This window comes from Chenopodium quinoa, unplaced genomic scaffold, assembly GCF_001683475.1.
Source record: "Chenopodium quinoa cultivar QQ74 unplaced genomic scaffold, ASM168347v1, whole genome shotgun sequence".
In the NCBI taxonomy this organism is placed as follows: Eukaryota; Viridiplantae; Streptophyta; class Magnoliopsida; order Caryophyllales; family Amaranthaceae; genus Chenopodium; species Chenopodium quinoa.
In genome coordinates, this window is record NW_018745684.1 from 839,523 (window position 1) to 862,593 (window position 23,071).

The following is a 23,071-nucleotide window of genomic DNA, read 5'->3' on the forward strand; positions in this document are numbered from 1 at the left end:
TCAACAAAAATCCTCTCTTTCTTAGCTGCTCATACATCAGTCTCTCTCTTCACCTATCTTTCTCTTTCTCTCTCTACTTTCTCACTTATTTGAATAAGCTTTGACCGATTAATCAGAAATTAATCGCCGATCTAGGGTTTTTTTATTTTATAAATCATCAATTCAATTATACGACACCGTTTTGTTTGATTGCTGTAAATGTCATCGGAAGATCTGAAGTTGTTAGATTGTTGAAGAAGAAGAATTTGCGACCGTCGATTGAAGAAGTGGTGTCGGAAAATTTAAATTAAAGAATGGACGCCGGAAGTCGAGCTCAAGCGTCGGTAAATCCTGCCATGGATATGCCGATTATGCACGATAGTGACCGTTATGATTTTGTTCGAGATATTGGTTCTGGAAACTTCGGTGTTGCTCGTTTGATGAGAGATAAAGTTACTCGAGAGCTTGTTGCTGTCAAGTATATCGAACGAGGCGATAAGGTTCATCTTCTTCTTCTTTCGTTTCTTTTTTTTTTTTAAGGATTTTTTTATTATTTTTTTTTTGATTTTTTTTTGGAGGAGTTTTGAATTCCTATCCGTTATGGTGGGTATTGATTGCAAACTGTTTGTTTTTTTGTGGGGTTTTATTTCTTGTATTGGGAATTTTTTGTTGGAGTTGTTTAGGAAAAAAAGATAACTTTTTTCTTGGGATTTCACGTGAATGGTGTTTTTTATCTTTCGTTTTTTGGGATAAATTTGACTGGAATCTTTGATTCTTTCACGCAGATATTCTACTTTCGTGATAATCAATGCTCTCTTTATTTAATTAATTTAATTTAAAGAAAAAAATCATATACTCCGTAGATGAAGTTTTAATGCAGTGATTTGTTTGGTTAATGGTTATTAGACTAAAAGATTGATTGGGAGTAATGACGGCGTTGGGATGCTATTAGTGGTAGTGATGCTATCTGTAGAAGTGTGGCTATTTTAAGTAAAAAAGGTTTTTTTCCCCAGATATGCATTTAAAAGACCAGTCTTGGGGTTATTTTTGGGATTTTATAGATGTTTGTAAGGGTGTTTTTGGAATGCCCTGCAAAAATAGGGAGACTTTTATTATTAATGGAGGTCATATACATTTATGCATGGTGAGGTTTGGAAAGTGAGACATTTATTATAGCATAACGGTCGTAGCAAATTTGGAATTTGAGTGTTTGTTTGAGTTTTGAACCTGATATGAAGAGTTTTGAGGTGTTTCATATTTGTGTGCTGGTTGCTGAATGCTGTTGGTGAAGAACTGAAGATTGTCTTAAGAGCATGTTTATCTAATTTACAGTAGGTTCTGGTTGAGTCGTTGATGGTGTACGATATGTGACTATTGGAGAATTCGGCTTGATGAGGGTGTTCATTACTAAAATGTTAGTTAAACATAGAAGTTATTTTATTTAGAGAGGTAAAAATAGTCAAAATATGTAGTTGTATCCTTTAAGGCAAACATTGGATTGTCGAGGTCTTGAAGACAAAAGCTTCTTGGATAATTAACTTTCTTTTCTCGATTGGTGTTTCAAATGGTAAACCTTGGATGTTTTGCTTCAAATCTTAACTAACTAATAGTTAAACTTATAACATGTCTGAGACTAAGGTATAATCTTTGGCTTTTTTTGTTGTTAACATTCTCTCATGATTCATGAATCCTTGACTGGGCCTATGGTGTAGGGATTTGCTACTTAGAGAGTATCAAGTCGTGTTTCTAAGATTGGGACAATAGGAAATCACGCCTTAATATAGAGGGTTTTCATAAGTGGTATGCTGAAATATAAGAGTTTCTACTCATCTAGTTGTTTGGTTGCCTTGAGTTCAGGAGAAGGCACACATGCAAATAGATGTGACATAGGTTCAAAAGTTTGTCCTATGGACCTATTTTCTTTTATATTTTGAACTGTGTATTAACCATTGTCATCATCTATCAACATCAGTGCAGCAGCAATGCCTTTTGAAATGGCTTCCATCCAGGATGGAGTTGGATTTAAGCAGCCTTAACCTAATCATGAATGTCATGATTCATATCATGACTGAAAGAGGCTCGCACTAAACTCTTGATTCAAAGCAAATGACCAGTTTAACGAGCAAGTTTGAATAATATAATTCCGAGTGAATCTTTCAGTTCCATTGGAATTGGATTTGGGTTAACCACTGTCATGGTTTCATGATAATTATGAAGGAGATACCAAAAACTATTTGAAGTTAGGAAAATAAATATAGCTAAGAGGTAAATGGTTTGATTTATTTCTTTGATATTATGGTTTACCAATGTTCTGAGTATCTGTATGTTAGTGATAGAGTTCCCTTTATTAGGAAATCGTTGTTACTATGCTAGTATGATTTGAACTAGCAGTGTGACAACTGACAAATAACCTTGAATTTGAAACTGTTTGATAGTCAGTTCTGTAATTGACATGGGTTTTGAGACGGCTATCTCTTTTCGCTATGTTTTATTGCAGATAGATGAGAATGTTCAAAGAGAGATCATCAATCACCGGTCATTGAGGCACCCAAATATTGTTAGATTTAAAGAGGTTGGTTCGGAACCTTTTTTCTCTTACTTAAACATTTGCAGTTATAGATGCTTAGTGTTTTTCACTCTTTCTGAATAGGTCATTTTAACACCTACCCATCTGGCAATTGTGATGGAGTATGCATCTGGAGGAGAGCTCTTTGAGCGAATATGTAATGCAGGCCGATTTAGTGAGGATGAGGTTCTTGATTTCAACTGTTATTTCCTTATCGTAGGAATTTCTGTGTTTATTCAATTTCTACTGACACTTGCGTGACTGCAGGCTCGCTTCTTTTTCCAACAGCTTATTTCGGGAGTTAGCTATTGTCATGCAATGGTCTGTAGTGCAATCTTTATGTATCTGTCTTTCAGCATTTTATATTGATGCTACTGTTAATGAAATTAAAAAAATCTGTAGTCACAAATAGGATAATTTTATGGCTCTTTCTTACAAGTCTTATTTTATGATGAAGCAAGTGTGTCATCGAGACCTGAAGTTGGAAAATACTTTACTGGATGGAAGTCCAGCTCCTCGCTTGAAGATATGCGACTTTGGCTACTCGAAGGTACCACATTTGACTATGTTATTGGCCCTCTTCTTTCTTTCGTGTTCGGGTGCATAGAGATTTGTGTTTTCATAATTGAATACATGTTCTGTTTCATAAACAAGCATTTATTTGCTTCACTTGTGTTATGGAGGATTCCTTCTTTTTATGTCTTAGTTTGATGCTGTAATGCTGTATGTAGACACTTTTACTTCTTTGGATGAGACCTTTTAGGTTATCATGGATTGCTAATGATCTACCTTATGCTTCTTTCTCCCAGTCTTCTGTGTATCATTCACAGCCTAAATCCACGGTGGGGACACCTGCTTACATTGCTCCAGAAGTCTTACTGAGGAAAGAATATGATGGAAAGGTATCTTATTTTACTTTCCTGTTTGTATTTATGACATTATTTGAACCAGTTTTGCATTGGCATCTGTATTTTAGAGAGCTTTTAAAACAATCTATAAAATCCATATGGAGAAATTGTTAAATGAGCTGAGCCTATAGAAAGAACAGCTGCTGCCAACTGGTAATGCTAATGTTAAACAGGAATTGTTTGTTGCTTCATTACATTCCGCAATATGTCATTGCAATCCTCTTTAGCATAGAACATAAATAAATACAAGGAACACAACATGCACTTATAGTAACCTGCACCAAAACATATATGTTAGTACAAGCGTACAAGGGAGTTGCCTCTTATAGGATTTGCTATGTTCTAGAACCTAGAGCTGTCAGTCTGTGACACTTTGTTTACATATTATGGGGATACCTCAATTATTATGACTTATTTGAGTTCCCTTGTGTTTCCCTGTTTGTGGCTAATACTTGACTATCAAGTGAACTCTGCTCTGAATACATGCTGGAGAGGAATTGACAAAGTGGTGATGCTCAGCAGGATTTAGACCTGAAAGGCAAAGGATTCTCTGAAGAAGATTTTTTGACCTGTGATTATTTTAAAAGTCAGCTCAATTGCAAGTAGTTGATTATAGCCCACTCTAACTTTGTAAGCGAAGTGAAGTTAGTATCAACTATATACGAACCTACAATAATTTTTTCAGCTGTAGTGCTAGTGCACAGTGCCTTTTCACTTTCCGTAAAGCAACTGGCTGCACAACAGCAACAGCTGGGCCTAAATAAAAAGACTCCATGAAGTACAACTTTCATCTGTTGCATACCATCCATTCCAAGACAAATGAGTGTTTTAACAAAACTTTATTGCTTTTGGTTTCTCTTGGCTTCTACGAGCATTCCTTTACAGACTTCACCAATCAGCAATGATAAGTTTCATGACCATTAAACTTGATTAATGCACTATTTATCTGGGCATCATCAACTTATTGATAAAGTCATCATATAATTGTAGATGAGCAAACAATATGGTGGTGGATTTCCACTGGAGATAGCAGGTGCTGACAATTGGGCTGTAGGAGAGCAGGGGTCTTGAAAATTTGAGTTGGAATATGATCAAGGTTGAATCGCAGAGGAGAGGAGGGGTGGGGTGGGGGGTGGTGGTTCTGAAAGGGCAACACTTCCCTTTCTGGTTGTTTCAAATCGCAAAATGTTTATATTACTGGACATTTACCTAATTTCATGCCTATGTGCATCAGAGACTGTTTTCTGGTAGTTATCAGTAAAGTGAAGATAATATATGCAATAACTAATTGTGAACATGATAGGAAAAAGAGTCTTTTTTACATGTTTTCTGGGCTGGAGGAGAGCAGAGGTCTTAAATAGCCAGGTTGGGATCAAGGTTGAATTGCAAGGGGGAGAAGAAGAGAGGGGGGGTTCGATAAGGCAACACTTCCCCCTTTGTGGGTGTTTCAATTGGTCAAGTATCTCTGTAACTGCAATAAATAATTGAGAACATGATAGGAAAAGGATGATCTTTTTTACACTGTGAGGCAATTGGCCTAATTCTGTGGGCGTACAAAGCCCCCACCCCCCTCCCCCCCTTTTTTTTTTTGTTTTTTTGAGGTAATTGTAATAGTAATTGTACATCACAACAGAATTAAAGTCTTTGTTAGAACAGCTAGGGGTTAATAGAAATATGGAAAAGGTATTGCTGTCCAAACAGAAACCACCCTCTGATTTATGCTGTAAACCTCCTAGTATTTGAGTTTGAGTACTTGAGAAGGGATGATTGACATTTTACTATTTTCCCTGATAATATTGGTGGTATGTTGCATTATTGCACTCTTTCTAAGAGTATAGTTGCTCTGCATATGCATATCCTAGACTGCGATGTGTGTCTATGTCAAAGTGGTATGCTGTTTTTACTGACATGGAAGTATTCTGTGAATTGCAGATAGCAGATGTGTGGTCATGCGGAGTGACTTTGTATGTAATGTTGGTGGGTGCATATCCTTTCGAAGACCCTGAGGAACCAAAGGACTTTCGGAAGATGATTCAAGTGTGTAATTTGATTACTGGTATTATCCTCGGTGATTTGTTTTACATACTTTTCATTAATTATGTATGTTTCTGTGTTACCTTTTTCTGCAGAGAATATTGAGTGTGCAGTATGCAATTCCTGACAGCATAAACATATCACCAGAATGTCGCCACCTTATCTCCAGGATCTTTGTTCAAGAACCTGAGTCGGTAAGTATTCATTCTTGACATTGGTAGCTTTTTTCTTGTTATTGTCAGGGGATGGGGGTGAGAATGATTGTTGCTTTTGTGAGGGATGGCATATGTTCCTTCTTTTGCATGTTGGGAAAAGAGAGTCTCCTGTTTAGCTGGTTTACTATCATTGTTAGCTAGATTTGGCTTATACTTGTAAGTGTGCATTCCAGAGGATATCAATTCCTGAGATTAAGAGGCATGAGTGGTTTATCAAAAACTTTCCCACTGACTTAATGGACGAGAATACAATGAGCAACCAATTTCAAGAGCTGGAGCAACCCATGCAAAGCATTGATGCTATCATGCAAATCATTTCGGAGGCAACCATCCCTGCTGCTGGGTCATCAGCACTCAATTTTCTCTCAGATACTCTCGATATGGATGAAGATATTGACGACTTGTCAGATTCTGAGATTGATATTGATAGTAGCGGAGAGATAGTTTACGCAATGTGATCATCCAAATGTTTTGCTTCCTGTTTAATGGAGGTTCCAACATTATCCCCATTGCTACTCTGGGCAATTTGGTTGCTCTTTAGTCATGATTGAAATGTTTCAGCTCCTTCTATCCTCTCTTCTTTCGTGCTCCAGTTGATACATGTAGTCATAGGGAAAGAAAAAGAAAAAGAAAAATATTAAAATGGGGAGGGTAGAGGCCTTGCAGGGTCAGGTATTGCTGGATGATTCTGCCCCCCACTTACAGTGGTAAGATCGAAGTTTCCCCTGGTCCTTTAGGATTGTAATATATGTATTTTATATTATTCATGTACTCTGTTGAAATTGTTGAAGCTTCATGTTTGTTATGCTATAATAATGGACATTGGCATGAATAGAGCTTAGAACAGATTTTCAGGGTAGTTTTTGTTCCTTGAAAAATCGAAGTCTGGAGTAGAGACTTATTGTCTGTCCACATTGTACAGTATATTCTGAAGTCCTGTGTGGTTTGGTATCCTGGGCAAGCTTAGGCATCAGAGATGTATTTTTCCTGTTTGTTTAGTCTTACCACATCTAATATAGTGAGATTATCACATACAGTATACTGCAGGTGGAGATATTGCCATGATAATCCAGATGAGATTTTGTTTATGATCTTGTGCAGTTGATTTGTATCAGAAGGTTTGTTGCAGTTGTTCAGGTGGTTGTTGGATATTGCAGGTTTTCACTCTTTTCAGTGTGGAGTATGCATTATTCCAATGATCATGGGTTCTACAGTTCTATTAGGTTTTGTCATTTCTGTGTAGATATAACTCGTGATTTAGGGGGTCACTGACTCACGGTCACTTAACTGATTGGATCAAATTCACATCATGCAAGCTCCAAAACTCCATTTAAGAAACTTGTCTCAAGTCTCAAGTCTCAACTCTCATGCAACAATGAATCAAAAAGTTCAACCGAAATTGATGTAATCTAGGATCCTATTGAAAATACACTGCTCTGTATTATCATGAATGGCGTAAATACTTGTATTTCTATAAATACGTTATTTATTGTAGATGCTGCAAACATAACCTCTATTATATGAGATTGGTAGGATGAACATGCGCTCAACTCTAACAAATTATATTTTTAATTAATAATACGATTTATTAATCTTAATAGTGTGTTATTTTCCTATATTTTTGTCAACGCCAACAATTGGAAATTTACAAAATTAAAAAAAAAATTGGAAAACTACTTTTTTTTTTAAAAGAGGGTAGCTTTTGCCTTTTGGGCTAATAACATGATCCGTTTTGTAAATGGGCGGTTTATGATTTGACTCATCTTTGTCGTTGAGTTCTGCACTCAAAACTGTGAAACAATGGCAGCAACAACAACTCTTCGTTTCTCTCTCCTCAGTATCAATCTTCAAAGGAGACTCTTATCATCTTCTTCAATCAACACTAATAAACACACTCAAAACAAATTTTTGCAGAAAAAGTTCAATCACCCAGTTCATAATGAGGAAATTATAAACCAATTATGCAGAAATGGAAGATTCAAGGAAGCCATTGATATATTATGCGAGAAAAAGCTTCTTAAAGAAGCTATTCAATTGCTGGGTCACATTCATCGTCCTTCTGCTTCTATTTACTCTTCTCTGTTACTTTCTTGTCTTCAACAAAGAGCCCTTCAAGAGGGAAGAAGGGTTCATGGTCATATCAAAGCTTCGGATTTTATTCCTGGAATTTTTATATCGAATCGTTTGATGGATATGTATGTAAAATGTGGGAGTTTTAGGGATGCCCAGAAGGTGTTTGATGAAATGTCTGAGAGAGACTTGTGTTCTTGGAATACTATGATTAAAGGGTATGCCAAAATAGGGAAGGTAGAAAACGCACGTAAGTTGTTCGATGAAATGCCGAACAGAGATGGGTTTTCTTGGACTGCTATGATATCGTGTTATGTTCAACATGGGAGGCCAAAGGAGGCATTGAATTTGTATAGGGAAATGCAGAGTTTTGGGAATTTGGATTCTAACAAGTTTACAATGTCAAGTGTGATAGCTGCTTCTGCTGCTTTACCGAGTTTACTATCTGGGAAAGAGATTCATGGGCGTATATTGAGATTGGGTTTGGAATCTGATTCCGCGGTTTGGAGTGCACTGTCTGATATGTATGCTAAATGTGGCTGTGTTGAAGGAGCTAGGCGTATATTTGATAAAACTGTGGACCGAGATGTTGTTTCTTGGACAGCAATGATAGATGGATATTTTGAGGATGGGAAGTGGAAAGACGGGTTCACATTGTTGGCAGATATGTTGAGGTCTCGAATCAGACCAAATGAGTTTACATTTGCAGGGGTTTTAAATGCGTGTGCAGATCAAGCTTTGGAGAATGTAGGGAAGCAGGTCCATGGGAATATGATCAGGATTGGTGTTAATCCAGATTCATTTGCTGCAAGTGCACTTGTTCATATGTATTCCAAGTGTGGGAATGTCAGGAGTGCAAGAAAGGCTTTTGAAGGACTGTCTACACCTGATTTAGTATCATGGACTTCACTTATTGTTGGATTTGCACAGAATGGTCATACAGAGGAATCTTTGGAGCTCTTTGAGTTGATGCTCAGATCAGATACTCAGCCTGATCATGTCACTTTTGTTGGAGTTCTTTCTGCCTGTACTCATGCAGGATTAGTCGAGAAGGGGATTGAATATTTCCACTCAATCAAGGATCGCCATGGACTAACACCAATTGTAGAACACTATTCTTGCCTCATTGATCTACTGAGCCGAGCTGGCCGTTTCAAGGAAGCTGAAGAATACATTAATAAAATGCCTATGAAGCCTGACAAATTTTTGTGGGCTTCTCTTCTTGGTGGCTGTAGAATTCATAAAAATGTGGAACTAGCAGAACAAGCAGCAAAAGCGTTGTTTGAGATGGAACCTGAAAATGCTGCAACATATGCAACTTTGGCCAACATATATGCCACTGCAGGTCGATGGGAGGAAGTGGAAAAAGTCAGAAAAATGATGGATAATAGAGGGGTGGTCAAGAAGCCAGGCTTGAGTTGGGTTGAGGTCCAGAGACAGGTCCACAGGTTTCTTGTGGGTGATATTTCTCATCCCAATTACAATCAAATCCATGCATTCTTGACAGAGATCTCAAAAAAGATGAAGCAAGAAGGCTATGTGCCAGACACTGACTTTGTACTGCATGATGTAGAAGAAGAACAAAAGGAGCAGAATTTGTCCTACCACAGTGAGAAGCTTGCAGTTGCTTTCGGAATCATCTCTACTCCACCTGGGACACCAATCAAGGTGTATAAGAATTTAAGAACCTGTGTAGACTGTCATACTGCAATCAAATTTATTTCTAGGATTACCAAAAGAAAAATCATTGTGAGGGATTCAAACAGGTTCCACTTTTTTGAGGACGGAAGCTGCTCTTGTAGTGACTATTGGTGAAGTATATGTTAAGTGAATACTTGGATTTTGCTCATCCCAGGCCAAGTCCTGATTCATTAGTCTGGGTTATCTACGCTTCAGTTGAGGTTTAAGAATTGTCAGCTGCAAATTCTTCCTGTAGTGTGCCTCTTGTCAGAGAATGATAGCTACCCTTGGTGTATCTTACCAGTGCCAATCACTAGAAATGGACAAAAAAAATCTGGTCTTTTAATGACCTTATTATATACAATATGATCTGTGCAAAAATGTCATCTATACCATCCTGGAGCAGATGCATTCTGGAATCCTCATGATCATCAGTAGTGTATTATCAGCTCTCAGGTACATAGTATTTGAATTTTGGGAAAAAAAAAAAAGAAACAAAAGAAGATTCTTTGTCTTATATTAGTTTTACCAGTTATGCCAACAATATCTAAATAACTTTAATCCACATTTAACTTAATCTATACGAATTCTTTGTCCTAATTTGTTTGGGGCTATTGCTTTTGAATGCAATAAGAGCATGGTACCACTGATCTTCTGCTTTTTGTAGTGTGTTTCCTGTGGCTGAAGGAAATTGCTATAAACATTTGTTTGGATCGTACTGGTTGATCTACTTTCAGAAAGGCTTAGCAAAATGCTATTTCAAGACATAACTGTATCTAATTTCAATAACGTTCCCCCAATGACTATACGTTTATATATACTGCCTAGTATGTATCTGCCTTTGGAAATTAAGCCGAATTGAATATTATGCTTGCTGATTAATGCTATATAGATTCCTGGTCAATGGTTATCGACGATCATTCTTTGTATGAGACCCCCTTTCTCTGTCGACCTTCCCAAGTTCTCTTTACTCTGAATGTTGTATTGAATTTTCCTTAAAACACTTTTGTTTCAATTGTGTTGGAGTATCAGAGATCTTGACGTTGCTAAGCTCACGATTTGTTATTACCTATTAGCCTCCTGCTGTCTAAAAGCTATTCCAGAGACTTGTTTGTTATATGCAGTATGATGTCCCTGGTCTACAGAATTCCGGTTTTTCTCAGTACCCATTTATCTCTCTTCATTGACTAATTTACAATCATGTGATGTATTTAAAAAAATGTACCATTTGCAACTAAAATAAACAGATCTGATCTTTAAATATATTGAAGCAAGAGAATATGAAGTTGAGCATATCATCTGCACATGTTGAGTCCATGAGCAATTGAATTTTCTCAAGTGGGTTTGCAAATTGGCGCCTAATTGGCTAATTCTGTTGAGGCTGCCCACTACCAGTGTTTTTTCTTATAGATCATTGACATTTTCTATGTGTTTTGTCTGAATATGCAAATATATAAGAATCTTTTCCTCTGTTTGCACCATCATATGCCTTACTTAACTGCTTCTGAATTATTTTCCAATTAGTTCTGGTTGTGTTCGTTCTATGTAATTTGGTTGGTTGCCTCCTACACACATACCCCTCTAAGTCTCTCACTCATTTGCTTTCTTTTGCTGTTTTATGTATATGCTTTTGAAATCGTCATGCTTTTGTTTTAACTTTTAAGGATATAGAATTATGGATTTTTTGTGTATTGCAACATTTTATAACTAATGTCTCCAAATCCAGGCCAACTCTCCCCACAAATATTTCTTTTCCTTCTTTCTTCATCTCAGAAGCAAAGTTTTTTTTTTTTTTTTTTAATTTATTGTATTATATTATATTTATTTTTTGTTAAGCTTTTTATTTGGGAAACAAGATTTTTCTAACTGTTTTTTTTAGCATACTGGTTTAAGACACTGTATTTCAATGTAAAATTGAAATAAGAAAGTAAAATGTATGCAAGGCATAGCTATAATTGTTTACCATAACATTTATGAAATTGTGCTTATAGTTCACGTACGAAGATTGTTGAAAGTTTTGTAAACATACCCTATATGAGTATATAGTATACTAATTACATTATAATTTTTTTTAATATAACATTGGATGGAATTGTTTCATTATTAAAATAAAGTTTTTCCTTGGAATAAAGAGATTTGTGTCCCTTGGTGAATTGACACCCTTGCAAATTATTATCAGTAAATAGAGAATGTATTTATGATATATGGATGACCTTGAGTGTTTTGACAAACATTAAACACCAATTATCTAAAACTTTTATGTCTACCAAAATATGTTTCAAACATGAAGTTTTCATGAAGAAACAGGCTGTTTTTTTTTCCCTTCTTACATTATGTATAATTTTCTCACAATCTCTCCTCATTCTTATGCAGAGCGTGTATTAACTTTGGTACTTCCAGAAACTTGCACTGACAGTGTCTCAGTCAGTCTGTCACAGAAGGAAATCGCAATGATAGAAGTTGCTGCGGCAGTTACCAAAGGCGGCGATATCTGCAGTACCCTTAATGCTATATATATTGACCCCGGGACAGATTGTGGTAGTAATGGTAAATGTTCTGTAATCAGTCCTACAGAAGGTTTTACTTGCATCTTGGATGCCATTGATGGTATCCGTCAAGGGAAGGTTGTTTCTTTGTTTTTTTAGTCTTTCTCTCTCTCTTTTTATTATTTATGCTAATTTGGGAGGTTTGAGAGGTGTAGAGGGTTATCTGCAATTCACCTTGTATTATTTTCACTTTCTACCTTTCTCAATTGTTTATCTTATGAGTGTGCTTATGCAATGCTTTCTGTAGCCATCGTATCCCATATTAGCTCCAGTGTCTGCAGCAAATGTATTGTTAAAGGTGGAAAACTGAATTCGAAATAAAGTTCAAACTTTAACTGGAAATACAAAATGGGCAATATCCTCTACATGTTTATGGGAGTAAAATTAGTAATTAATATTAAATAGTCCCTCCTTGAATATTTATCTTTTTCTGTTTCAAGGTATAATTAGGGCAACTTAGACAATCATTCTCTTCATCTCATCTGTTCTTTGCAGATGGTGATCATTTTAGGTAAAGAAAAGAGAGAAAATAAAGGGTTTCTAATGGTGGCAGCTTCACATATATCACCTGAAGTTACAGACTATTTTATGAGGCGAGGATCTGGGATAATCTATGTGACAACAAAAGAGGGAGACTTAGAGAGACAGCAGGACCCCTGTATGGTAATAACTAAGAACTAAGTAAATATACATAACGATATGTGATATTATTGATTTATTTATTTTTCTATGCATACAAATCTATAGACTAGAAGAAATTGATTCAATTCCATTGAACAGGATATCTGACAAATCTTCATTTTTCTGTACTCTATGTGAATGTATTATATGCAGTTTTGAGAATCTGATTCTAATTTTTGGTCTTGTTGTTTGCTTCTCTATTGAATGCTCCAACGCTTGTCAGTTTATAATGATTGAGATAAGTCTCAGGACAATGAGGACAGTAAGACTTGATATAAATGAGATAATCTGGCTTATGAACTATAATAAATATGTGTGCTTGAGGCTAATGATTCTGACCAATGTTAACTGTTAACATGCTGGCATGCTGCTATACATTAGTCATCCAATGACTGCATAAAGTTTCTCTAATGGTATCATCTATTACAAGGGTTTCATGACAATGTTTTATGATGTGCTCTACAGAATGTGGAACGGGCCACTACTGCTTGCATTAATGACTTGGCAACCACCTGGCTTTAGCATCAACGGAGTCCAAAATTGAGGACTTCTGCTGCTCAGGTCCTGTTTCCTTAGTCCTTACTAAAGTATAGAGAGGGAGGGGTTCTGGAAAGAGCTGGGCACGGAGAAGCTGCTGTAGATCTTGCTGTGCTTGCTGGGCTAGAACCAGTTGGGGTTTTGTGCGAGCTTTCTTGTGAAGATGACTCAACAGAGAGACTTACCAAGCTTCATGAATTTGCTAACAAGGAGAAACTGAAAATCATATCTATCACTGATCTCATATGGTAAGTCTCAATTTAATTAAAAATGATACACCCTAGTGACCCTCTAGCTCAAAAAACTCTTAGGATGACAATACATGTTTTTACTTGTCCTTAAAGGTTGTAAGTTTGTGCATACTAGATTCTACGGACTTATTATTTCAATCCTGTTAGATTTGACATATACCCATCCTTATTCCTGCTTATTGGGCGGGTCAGGTTAGGGGTCAGTGTGGGTCAAGGGCAGGTTTGGTCATTAGCGAGTTAAACTGGCTCAAACAAAGCGGGCCACAAGTCAATGGCAGGTCGATAATAGACATGCCAATAATATAGCCAAGAAATATGTAAAAGGAAAGAGACAAAAGTGAACACAAGTGAATACTAATCTATACTTCAAACTTAATTTATAACTACTCACTCCGTCCCCAAATAAAAGTCTCATTTTCACAAATTTATTTATATTATTCACTTGGAATCATCCAAACCCCACTATTAAATCAACCAAACCCCACTATTTTCATTTTCTTATACACTTTTAATCAACAAAATCCCTCTTTCTCTCTCTCTCTCTCTCTCATCAACCAAACCCCATTACCTTATATTTTTTTATTCACCTCTCTAAAAACTTGTGCTAAAGGCAAACAAGACTTTTATTTGGGGACGGAGGGAGTAAATTTTGTACAAAATTATCGGGCTATTATTTTGGCCCCATTAACCCTGTCCATTAAAGGCTGTGTACACTGTACAATATGACCCTTTTAAACTTGACTTTAACCCTATGCCCATTGAGTTACCATGTCTATTAACTAGGTCTAATCCTAATAGCAAAGAGGGATTGTTGAATGAAAATTTGACACAAGGTTCTTACCAGGGACATGAAAAGGAGATTCCATTCAAGCATTTCATCCTTCACATCCTTGGTCCTTGAGACTTGAGGTGTTATATACGAGTTTCTACATATATGTACTCTGTACTTTAAAGTAGGTGGATGACTGAATACATTCTGTTATCTCACAGGCACAGAAGGGTAAATAATATATTGATTAATCATACTGCAAGTGCAAGTATTCCTACTACACGGGGCACATTTACAGCTCACTGTTACCTGTCAATCATGGATGGCATTGAGCATATTGCAATGGTCAAGGTGTGCAATTTTAATTTATCATTGCTAGATATATTTTCTGCTGTAACCCTTATATTAATTACAACTAATAAAAGACTATGGTCAAAACAGGGTGCAATAGAAGATGGCCAAGATGTCCTTGTGAGGGTACATTCTGAATGTGTAACAGGGGACATATTTGGCTCAGCCAGATGCGACTGTGGGGATCAACTTGCACTTGCAATGCAGCTAATTGAGGAAGCTGGCAGAGGTGTATTGGTTTACAATCGTGGGCATGAAGGAAGGGGCATTGGTTTGGGAAACAAACTTCGTGCTTATACTTTTGCAGGACGCTGGACTGGACACTGTTGATGCTAATATAGAGCTTGGTTTACCTGTGGACTCACGCGAGTATCACATTAGTGCATAGGTATTACGAAGCTTATCATGGAATGGCCATTATAAATGAATATTCATATTCACACATTTTTCAGCACATTGCTCTTGCTCTCTCCCTGCTTCTCTACTTTACATGTAGACATCCCAAATATTGTGTGTCGAATTCTAAAACCAGATCAACATCAGGGTTAATGGTTAATTGTATTACTTGGTTTTGTTTGTTTTGAATTTAGTTAAAAGAAATTCAGGTAACCAATTCTACATGAAAAGTCAAAACTTATATAAGCTCACTTTCAGTTGAACTATTTACTTTGGTACGCTGATCATGCCTTGGTAAGCTTGCAGATACTGAGGCATCTTGGAGTTCGATCATTGAGGCTATTGACAAACAATCCTGTGAAATGTGTTGAGCTCCGTAACTATGGTCTTGCTGTTATTAAGAGAATACCAGTTGTCACTACTGTCACAAAGGAGAATGAGAGATATCTGGAAACAAAACGTGCTAAGATGAACCATGTGTTTGGCCTTGGATCTGATATATGTACGTGTAACATTATCAAATGGTAAGAAAATGTCATGATCACCTTCCACCCCTATCCCCCTTGCTTTCCTGATACTGTGGGGGCTTGTTTGGATGGAAAGTGATAATAATGGTTTTGTAAGTAATATTATTGAGTGTCATGGCCATATCAACGAAAATATGCCAATTTATCTGTCGCCGAACCATATACAACCTTGTCCTCTGAACAGCTTCAGCAATTGGAAAAAAGTTGACTTTTTGTGCCCAGGCACTTAGGCCAGTTGATGAGTTTTTCGCTCTTTGCCCTCTAAGAATATTCGTTTTTTTTTTCTTTTTTTTTTCCTCTATTGGATGTCCAGAATTGTGGATGTACTTTTGTGGTGGCAGTAGGATTCTCCGCATTCCATTTGGAAAAAGTATGTTTAAATTGACATTGTATATCCTAATTTCAGGTAGTTAGCTGCCTGCTGAGCACTGGAATGCACTGGCTACTTTTCATTATCAGTGATGAAGCGGCTTGTTTTCATGATAGTGGACCAGTATTATCAATTAAAGAAATCCAGGATTTTGTTTAATTTATGCAAGCTAAATTCTGCGCTCTGTACGTGCTTCATGCATATATTTACTCTTCTTTGGCTTCTGTAATTAGATATGGCAGATTGCGCAAATTCTGGTTTGGTTTCAGCTCGATTTCGGGTTTTGAGTATATGCTCAAATTTGGTTTTTGTAAAATTACAGTACAGTTTCTAATTATGATTGATGGATTAAATTGGGTTATTTGAGTTCAAGGTTCCGTCTAGAGATAGTTTGACTGTCAATGTGAGAACTGAAAAGAGTTATACACTTATACTTGCACATTGCTAGCTGATCCAGCACTACAAATTATCATTGTTAGCTTTACACATCTAGTTCTACTATGATCCCGATTTTTTTTTTTTATTTATTTTTATTTTTTATATATCTTTTTCATTCTTAAAAAAAGAGAGATTTCATGTATTAGAGTAGAAGATGAAACAAAAGCTCCAGCTCGAGCACCAACGAATCGAGCTTGAGAAGTGCTTACAATTCATGAGAGTCATAGATATAAACTGGTAACATTTGAATATCTGATAAATCCAAACCATTAGTCAATAACTTAATACTAAAACAGACATCGGGAATGACATGTGTCACATTTTGGCGCTGTTTTTACCCTCCAAAATCCCCCTTCCCTTTTAGCAAAAAATATTTTATTTTTGAAATATTTTTATAATAAAACTATAATAATATTATTCCAAACTTATATATTATCTCTATATAAAATGTATTCCTTTTTATTGTGTTCTAAAATTTTCCATTCACATTTACCTAAAATAGTTTTTCAACTCTTTTTTAATTATCTTTTAAACGAGTATTATTGAGTTTTACCGAAAAAGTAATAATAAAATTGATTCATATCTAAGTAATTGATATTAAAGAAATTACTTTAAAACATCACTTTAATTATATTTTTTTTTCAAATTCCTTTTTATTTTGTTTATTAGACTAATGGAGTATTAGATATGACCATAAAATAAATGTTGTGTTCGACAACTATATTATATGTCTAATTCGAAAATGTAAAATATCAATCAATTTTTTGTTATTACATTATTAAAAAAAGTTAATATCTTAGAAAATACAAAAAAGTTATTATCTTTTGCTCAAACACTTTATTGAGATAATAATTTTATCACATCCGACATTCATAAATAAGCTGCATTTTAAAAAGCACGTCGGACATAGTGACATTTTTATTTATTTATTTTTTTTGGATAAATACCTATCATCGACAAATAAAATTTTAAAGCAATAAACAAATAATGATAAAACTAGAATTATTGGATAGCTTTCAAACACATTTTTATATAATAACAAAGAGCGACGATATCATATAGAGCATCAATCCATAAATAGAAAATGTACTACTAATAATATAGGTTAGTGTTGCCTAATTATTGATTGTTGTTGCTTTTAATGCTCTAAGTAGTATTTATTTCCATTGAAATTATTTTATTGGATATAAAGATGATATATTATTTAATTTGTAATATATATATTTACATGTATGTTGTGCCAATAGTTTTATTGTCGATTTTAGTTTGTTGTTTGATTAATGTTTTGATGTTTATTTAAAGGCATTTATAAATAAGTCTTTAGTCATATAGTCACTAGATTGTATAGTTTCATTGAGAATAATATGCATTATTAATGTAATATAATGTATATTACTTTTAAATATTTTCAACTCAACTAATCAACAATAATTTTTTTTCTTTCTCAATTGTAGTTTTAATGAATTTTAATATAATATAAAAATAAGACAACTCATGTGAAATAAACAAATATAATGCATATAGGAAAATAAAATAATATATAGAAAAAGATTACTACCTGATGCACGGACACTAATATAGTTATATCTAAAAACTAAGCAGAAATGAGAAAAATAGTTTTAAGTATTTAACGCATGCAAAAACAAGAGGGCCTAAGTTCGGGATATTGAACCCGACGTGAATCGAACACGCAACCTTCTGATCTGGAGTCAGACGCGCTACCATTGCGCCACGGATCCTCTAATTTAATAATAATTTTCACTATGTATACAAATACGCATCTGTTACAAACTTACCAAAACCAACTAAATATTTTTTCTTTTTGAGGAAATGCAGCTAAAATATTTTATTAAGAAAAGAATCAGAAATTAGATTTCTACATTATTAATTCATGGGTAAGTCTTGAATGTGGCTAGCCACACAGTATGGTCACATTAGTTTATAAGAGCAATCTTCATTTATATGTATGAGTAACCTCATTTTTTCATAAGAGTAACCTCATATTGTCCATAAAAGTAACCCAAATTCATCATACAATTAAAGTCAAGTAATTTAGAAATAAGTAATCCCATTTGTTCATTCGAGTAACCCCTATTATTTTGTTTTGAAAAATAAAAGAATAATTCCACTTATTAAGAAAGTAGCAATTTTTTCTCATTTAAGTAACTCCATATACGTTAAGGTAACTTCATTTGCTCATCACCATGACCCCTATTACTTAATTAATTGCCTTATATGTGATTATGTGAAGTGGCCACACCATGTGGCTAGCCACATATAAGAATTTGTGTTAATTCATTATTCAAACAATCTAATTTTTTTATTCAACTTTTTTTTTTTTTTAATTTATTTCATATTAATTCTCATTTTTATGCAATACGGAGTATTATTTTGAAAATACCTTGTCATCAACCATAGGAACAAACTATGTATTCTTATGCCTTGATCTCTCAACTTTTTTGTTTGTATTTTTATAGTTTATTCTTTTTAACATAATCACAAGGCCCATTCCCTTCATTATCCTTGCAAACACTAAATTTGACTTTAAAAAAAGGATTTATATTAATATTTTTACTTTTTGAAACTTGACAATTAAATTACTATACTTGCTATTAGTATATAGAAGGATAATGGAGTATAATGCCTCATGTCTCCCCATACGGTACCGCAATAACACCTAGAATGGTGTACCATCCCCCTCCTAATATGCATTTTAAGTTTTTAACCACGCCCAATCCAATTCGAAACCTTCTCGAAAAATATTCGATTCAGATTTTGACTTGCGTGGATATAATAATTTAACATAACTCAACTTTAAAAATTGACCCAACCCGACCCGACCTCATCATACCTAATCCGAACATCCGATTGACACCTCTAATTTTAACTATCAATTTAGCCGGTTACAAACCACAATCTTGTCATTGACTCAAGGCCACCACAAGCGACAAATAGTTCCAAACAACCTTTTATTTGTATGATTTGGGGTGCATCTCTCATCATCGCTTTAGATTCAAACACTATGTCTCAAAATCTTCGTGTCATATAATCTTCAATCTTAGAATTTTTTTGACTTTTCAAGACCAAAGAAGAAAGAGGTCGAACTACTTTGCATGGACCCCACAAAGATCCTAGGAGGTCGGATCGTATAAGGTTCCTTTGTAGAAACTTAACTTCCACACCTGAAATCAGGTCTTCCTTTCTCCACAGAAAGAAATTCCTCCGATCTAGAGAATAACGGATCAATTGAGACTTGGATTTTCACGAGTTTTGACACTTGACAGAGGATTTTCAGTCCTTTATTCTCTAACACGTTGAGCTACCTGAACCAAATTTCTAAAGTTTGTTTTCTTCGTTGTGTGGTCAATAAGATTAGTGAATTAAGAGAAGGTACATAAAAAGAGGGATTCGAAAGCAAAGGGCATGTAGACATGCCCAGGGCGATGGGTGCATACTCTTACCACCACTTGCTTGATAATCCAAATAAAAACAATTTACTGCACATTTAATAATTGAGTTGCAAAACCAATTGACTAATTACGTGGATAGTTAGTGTTTGGGTCCAATTTAGTCCAATTGGGCCTAAGCACTAAATGATCCAATTAAAAGCCCAAGGTCAAGGTTCAACTCTCCAATTGTGCTAAAGTCAAAGGTCAGCCCACAAAGCAAGCCAATTGGGCTAAGGCCCAACCTCTCCATGTATGATGAGGTATAAAAGCCATCATATTGATACATTCAAGGGGGATTCATTCTGATTCATTGATAGATTCACATGTTCATTCATATATTCTGATATATTCCATAAAAGCCTCAAGCAACAAACTCTCTTGCATAGTGTCTTCTTCTTACACATTGTACTGACTTTAGCATCGGAGGGGCCTTCCTCGGCAACACCCCCGAGGCTAGTTTACGTGTGTTTACTGTGCAGGAAACCTTCGGCCCAACATAACTTGGACCGAATCCAGCCTTCTCCATTTCAGCGGACCTTCGGCAAGGTCCCATTGTTTTCACCCGAAACAATTAGTATTTTGTACTCGCAATTTCAACTCAAAGGTCACATACAAACTATGAGTTGTACATATACCTCATCAAAACAAGTCCGTTTTTACTTTCATGGCCTGGCCTAGGTGCAACTCCTGAACTTAAAAGGAGTGGCAACATGTTACATGCATGAGCATTAAGAGTAATGTAAATTAAAGTGCAAATTGAAGACTATGCATGCATGGTGATGCCATTAGGCCATGTAGGTGGCCTTTCCCTTAATTGATGCCTTGAATACAAACAACTAACGGTGTTCATTCAATTTGGTGGTAAGTGGACTAGTGGCTCATAAAAACGTGTGGACCCTACCTAATTTATACAAACTTCAAAAGATCCCGAAGACAACCCATGTTAGCTTCCATCATTACCGAAATAACTACACTGTAAAATTGGTTAATTATTTGCCATAATCTCGATTGGTAGTCTTAATTAACAACATAAATTAAAGTTGATTTTGTACATGCCATTGCTTACACTGCATGCAAAGCCTCTCGTAGTCCCACCTTACCAATTGTAGGCTTATCTATCTTTATTCTTTCTCTAGTAACTTCTTATTTTGTAGCCACTAATTGTGGAGAAATGACCCCTTTTTAGTATTCATTGATCTGCAAGCTGAAATCTACAACTTTTAAAGGCATCCTCTCATTATGGAGCTATTCTTAAAAGTCAAAAGTTTTTCGTTAGTTTCACCCAATGTAAATGAAGAGTTAATTCTTACTCTATCTTTCCGTCTTGATATGATGGTTATACGAATTAGTTAATAGGATCTTGCTACCGAACGTCTCCAGGACGTTAGATAAGCATTTAAAATATTTTTTAAAGTAGTATTTATTTGGAAATGCATGATTAAATCACGCATCGATTGATGTAATTAATATTTATTTTAATTTAATATTTCTATTTTAGTTGTCTTATCTAACGCCCTAAGGGCGGTTGTTAGCTTTTGCCTAGTTAATGTTACCCTTTTTAAATGTTGTAATTTTTTTTTTTTTTTTTGAGGAAATAAATGTTGTAAACCTTTAAACATTAATATATATTTTATTCTTTTATAAATAATTTATATTTGGAAGTTATATTGAGACAATATAGCAAGATTATGGTAAATTTGTAATCAAATTAACTTTCACAAAGTCTTATATGTGGCTGGCCACACGGTGTGGTCATCCATCATGAGGGTTACTTCGTTAATATTATAGGGGTTATTCGTTCAGTTTTACAAGGGTTACTTCGTCAGTGTTATACGGGTTACTTAGGGTTTACTCGGTCAATACTACAGGGATACTCGGTCAGTATCATAAGGGTTACCTTGTTCTTTTACAAGTGGCCACATGGTGTGGCCAGCCGCACACAAGACGCACTGATTAACTTTTTGGTAATAGTGGCAAAATCGCAAAAGTCAAAACATGTCAACTACTAACAATAAATAGAAACAGATGAAGTATTAGATAATGTACTTGTATTTCCCCAAACCTTAAACAACTACCCCGCCCATCCTACTAAAATTTCTCCATACCCCAAGTGCCGAACTGGTTGAAGAAGGGTTCGGCAGTTGCTATAGGGAATGGAGGATCAACCCTTTTTTGGGATCATATTTGGGCTACAGATGTGCCTCTTCGTGAGCTTGCTGTTGGTCAAATCCCTGAGGATATTGATGGAGCAATTGTAGGGGAGTTATGGGATGTTGATCTGGGTTGGAAGTGGGAAAGCATAGCTGCTATTCTTCCTACTGTTGCTCTAAAGAGGATTGCTGCTCACAAAATAATCCAAGAACCTGACTTGGAAGATGTTCGCTATTGGAAAGGTGCTAAGGCAGGTGGCTTCTCTGTCAAGCATGCTATGCAACTGATCAAAGATGATGATATGGTTGCTATGGACTCAAAGTGAACCTTGCCTGGAAGGCTTACAGATGCCATGGAATATGGGAATATCGAAGCTAGTTTTGCAGATGGACAACAAGGCATGTGTAGAAGCTTTCAGCAAAGGTGCTGCTCACGGAGGAGAATACACTCATGTGCTCACTTCTTGCCGTAGATTAATTAGTTCTTTCAACAATTCTATTAGCTTTTTTCATTGTTTTAGGGAGGGGAATAGGATAGCGGTCGACTTGCCAATATGGGGATCATCTAAGAAGAGAGGGTTATTTATTTCGATGCACCTCCTATCAAAATAAATAATCTTCTAAGGGAGGATGTTATTGGGTGACTTGGCCACAGTTTGTAGCTTGATTTGGTTGTTTTGTTTTAATAAATGGGCACTAACCCTCGTTCGCATAAAAAAAAATATAATGGTATATTTCCTCATTAACAACCCACATGTCAATAATCTTAGTGTTTTAATCTTCTCACCTTAAATATCCATTAGTTGCAACCTATAATATTCTCTTCACCTAAAATATAATATTCAATAAAAATAATTTCAATTCAGTGAAATAATTTTTAATCAGTAAAATTAATAGCTTTAAATAACACATATAATAAAGAATCTGTAAAAATAAGGTGAAGAGAACATGATCTAGCTATAAATTTCATAGAATGTGATACTTCTGCTGCTGCTGCAGCATTTGTAGATTAGTGTTGTGCACTTGCCTTTTTTTTATTACTCCTTGTTTATGTAGCTTAAAATCAATTAATTGACAATTGAAAATAAAAAAATAGAGCAGAAAAAAGGGTGTTACTTGTGTCCAATGGAGGACAGCGATCAGTAGACTGACTT

General features: G+C 35.4%; 2 protein-coding genes, 1 non-coding gene and 1 pseudogene across 5 annotated transcripts; 3 read left to right on the forward strand and 1 right to left on the reverse strand.

Moving 5' to 3' along the window:
• On the forward strand, positions 1–6,851 carry LOC110718285 (serine/threonine-protein kinase SRK2I-like). The gene is made up of 9 exons (XM_021897123.1): positions 1–479; positions 2,477–2,551; positions 2,630–2,731; positions 2,813–2,866; positions 3,003–3,095; positions 3,355–3,447; positions 5,386–5,490; positions 5,583–5,681; positions 5,876–6,851. Exons 1-9 carry the CDS (start codon positions 294–296, stop codon positions 6,158–6,160), a joined length of 1,092 nt encoding a protein of 363 aa, XP_021752815.1. The 5' UTR covers positions 1–293; the 3' UTR covers positions 6,161–6,851.
• A 550-nt stretch (positions 6,852–7,401) lies between these two features.
• Positions 7,402–16,252, forward strand: LOC110717541 (pentatricopeptide repeat-containing protein At4g37170-like). 3 transcript variants are annotated; one of them, XM_021896267.1, is made up of 8 exons: positions 7,402–9,908; positions 11,826–12,076; positions 12,494–12,661; positions 13,145–13,464; positions 14,458–14,587; positions 14,678–14,975; positions 15,290–15,507; positions 15,917–16,252. In XM_021896267.1, the coding sequence occupies exon 1, from the start codon at positions 7,503–7,505 to the stop codon at positions 9,585–9,587; it is 2,085 nt and encodes a 694-aa protein (XP_021751959.1). In that variant the 5' UTR covers positions 7,402–7,502; the 3' UTR covers positions 9,588–9,908; positions 11,826–12,076; positions 12,494–12,661; positions 13,145–13,464; positions 14,458–14,587; positions 14,678–14,975; positions 15,290–15,507; positions 15,917–16,252. The 3 variants fall into 3 exon arrangements, with proteins under 3 accessions (XP_021751959.1, XP_021751958.1, XP_021751960.1); XM_021896266.1 differs by having other exon boundaries at positions 11,826–12,661; XM_021896268.1 differs by having other exon boundaries at positions 11,826–12,661; positions 15,290–15,485.
• LOC110717481 lies at positions 11,786–16,252 on the forward strand (annotated as a pseudogene).
• A 1,733-nt stretch (positions 16,253–17,985) lies between these two features.
• On the reverse strand, positions 17,986–18,057 carry TRNAW-CCA. Its single transcript has one exon. It is a non-coding gene; the product is annotated as a tRNA-Trp (tRNA).
• Between the last annotated feature and the right edge of the window lie 5,014 nt (positions 18,058–23,071).

Coding starts and splice junctions, on each gene's coding strand:
- LOC110718285 (XM_021897123.1), top strand. CDS start 294: ATGGACGCCGGAAGTCGAGCTCAAGCGTCGGTAAATCCTGCCATGGAT. Junction 2,867..3,002: donor TTAGCTATTGTCATGCAATG/GTCTGTAGTGCA, acceptor TTTATGATGAAG/CAAGTGTGTCATCGAGACCT. Junction 5,491..5,582: donor ACTTTCGGAAGATGATTCAA/GTGTGTAATTTG, acceptor CTTTTTCTGCAG/AGAATATTGAGTGTGCAGTA.
- LOC110717541 (XM_021896266.1), top strand. CDS start 7,503: ATGGCAGCAACAACAACTCTTCGTTTCTCTCTCCTCAGTATCAATCTT.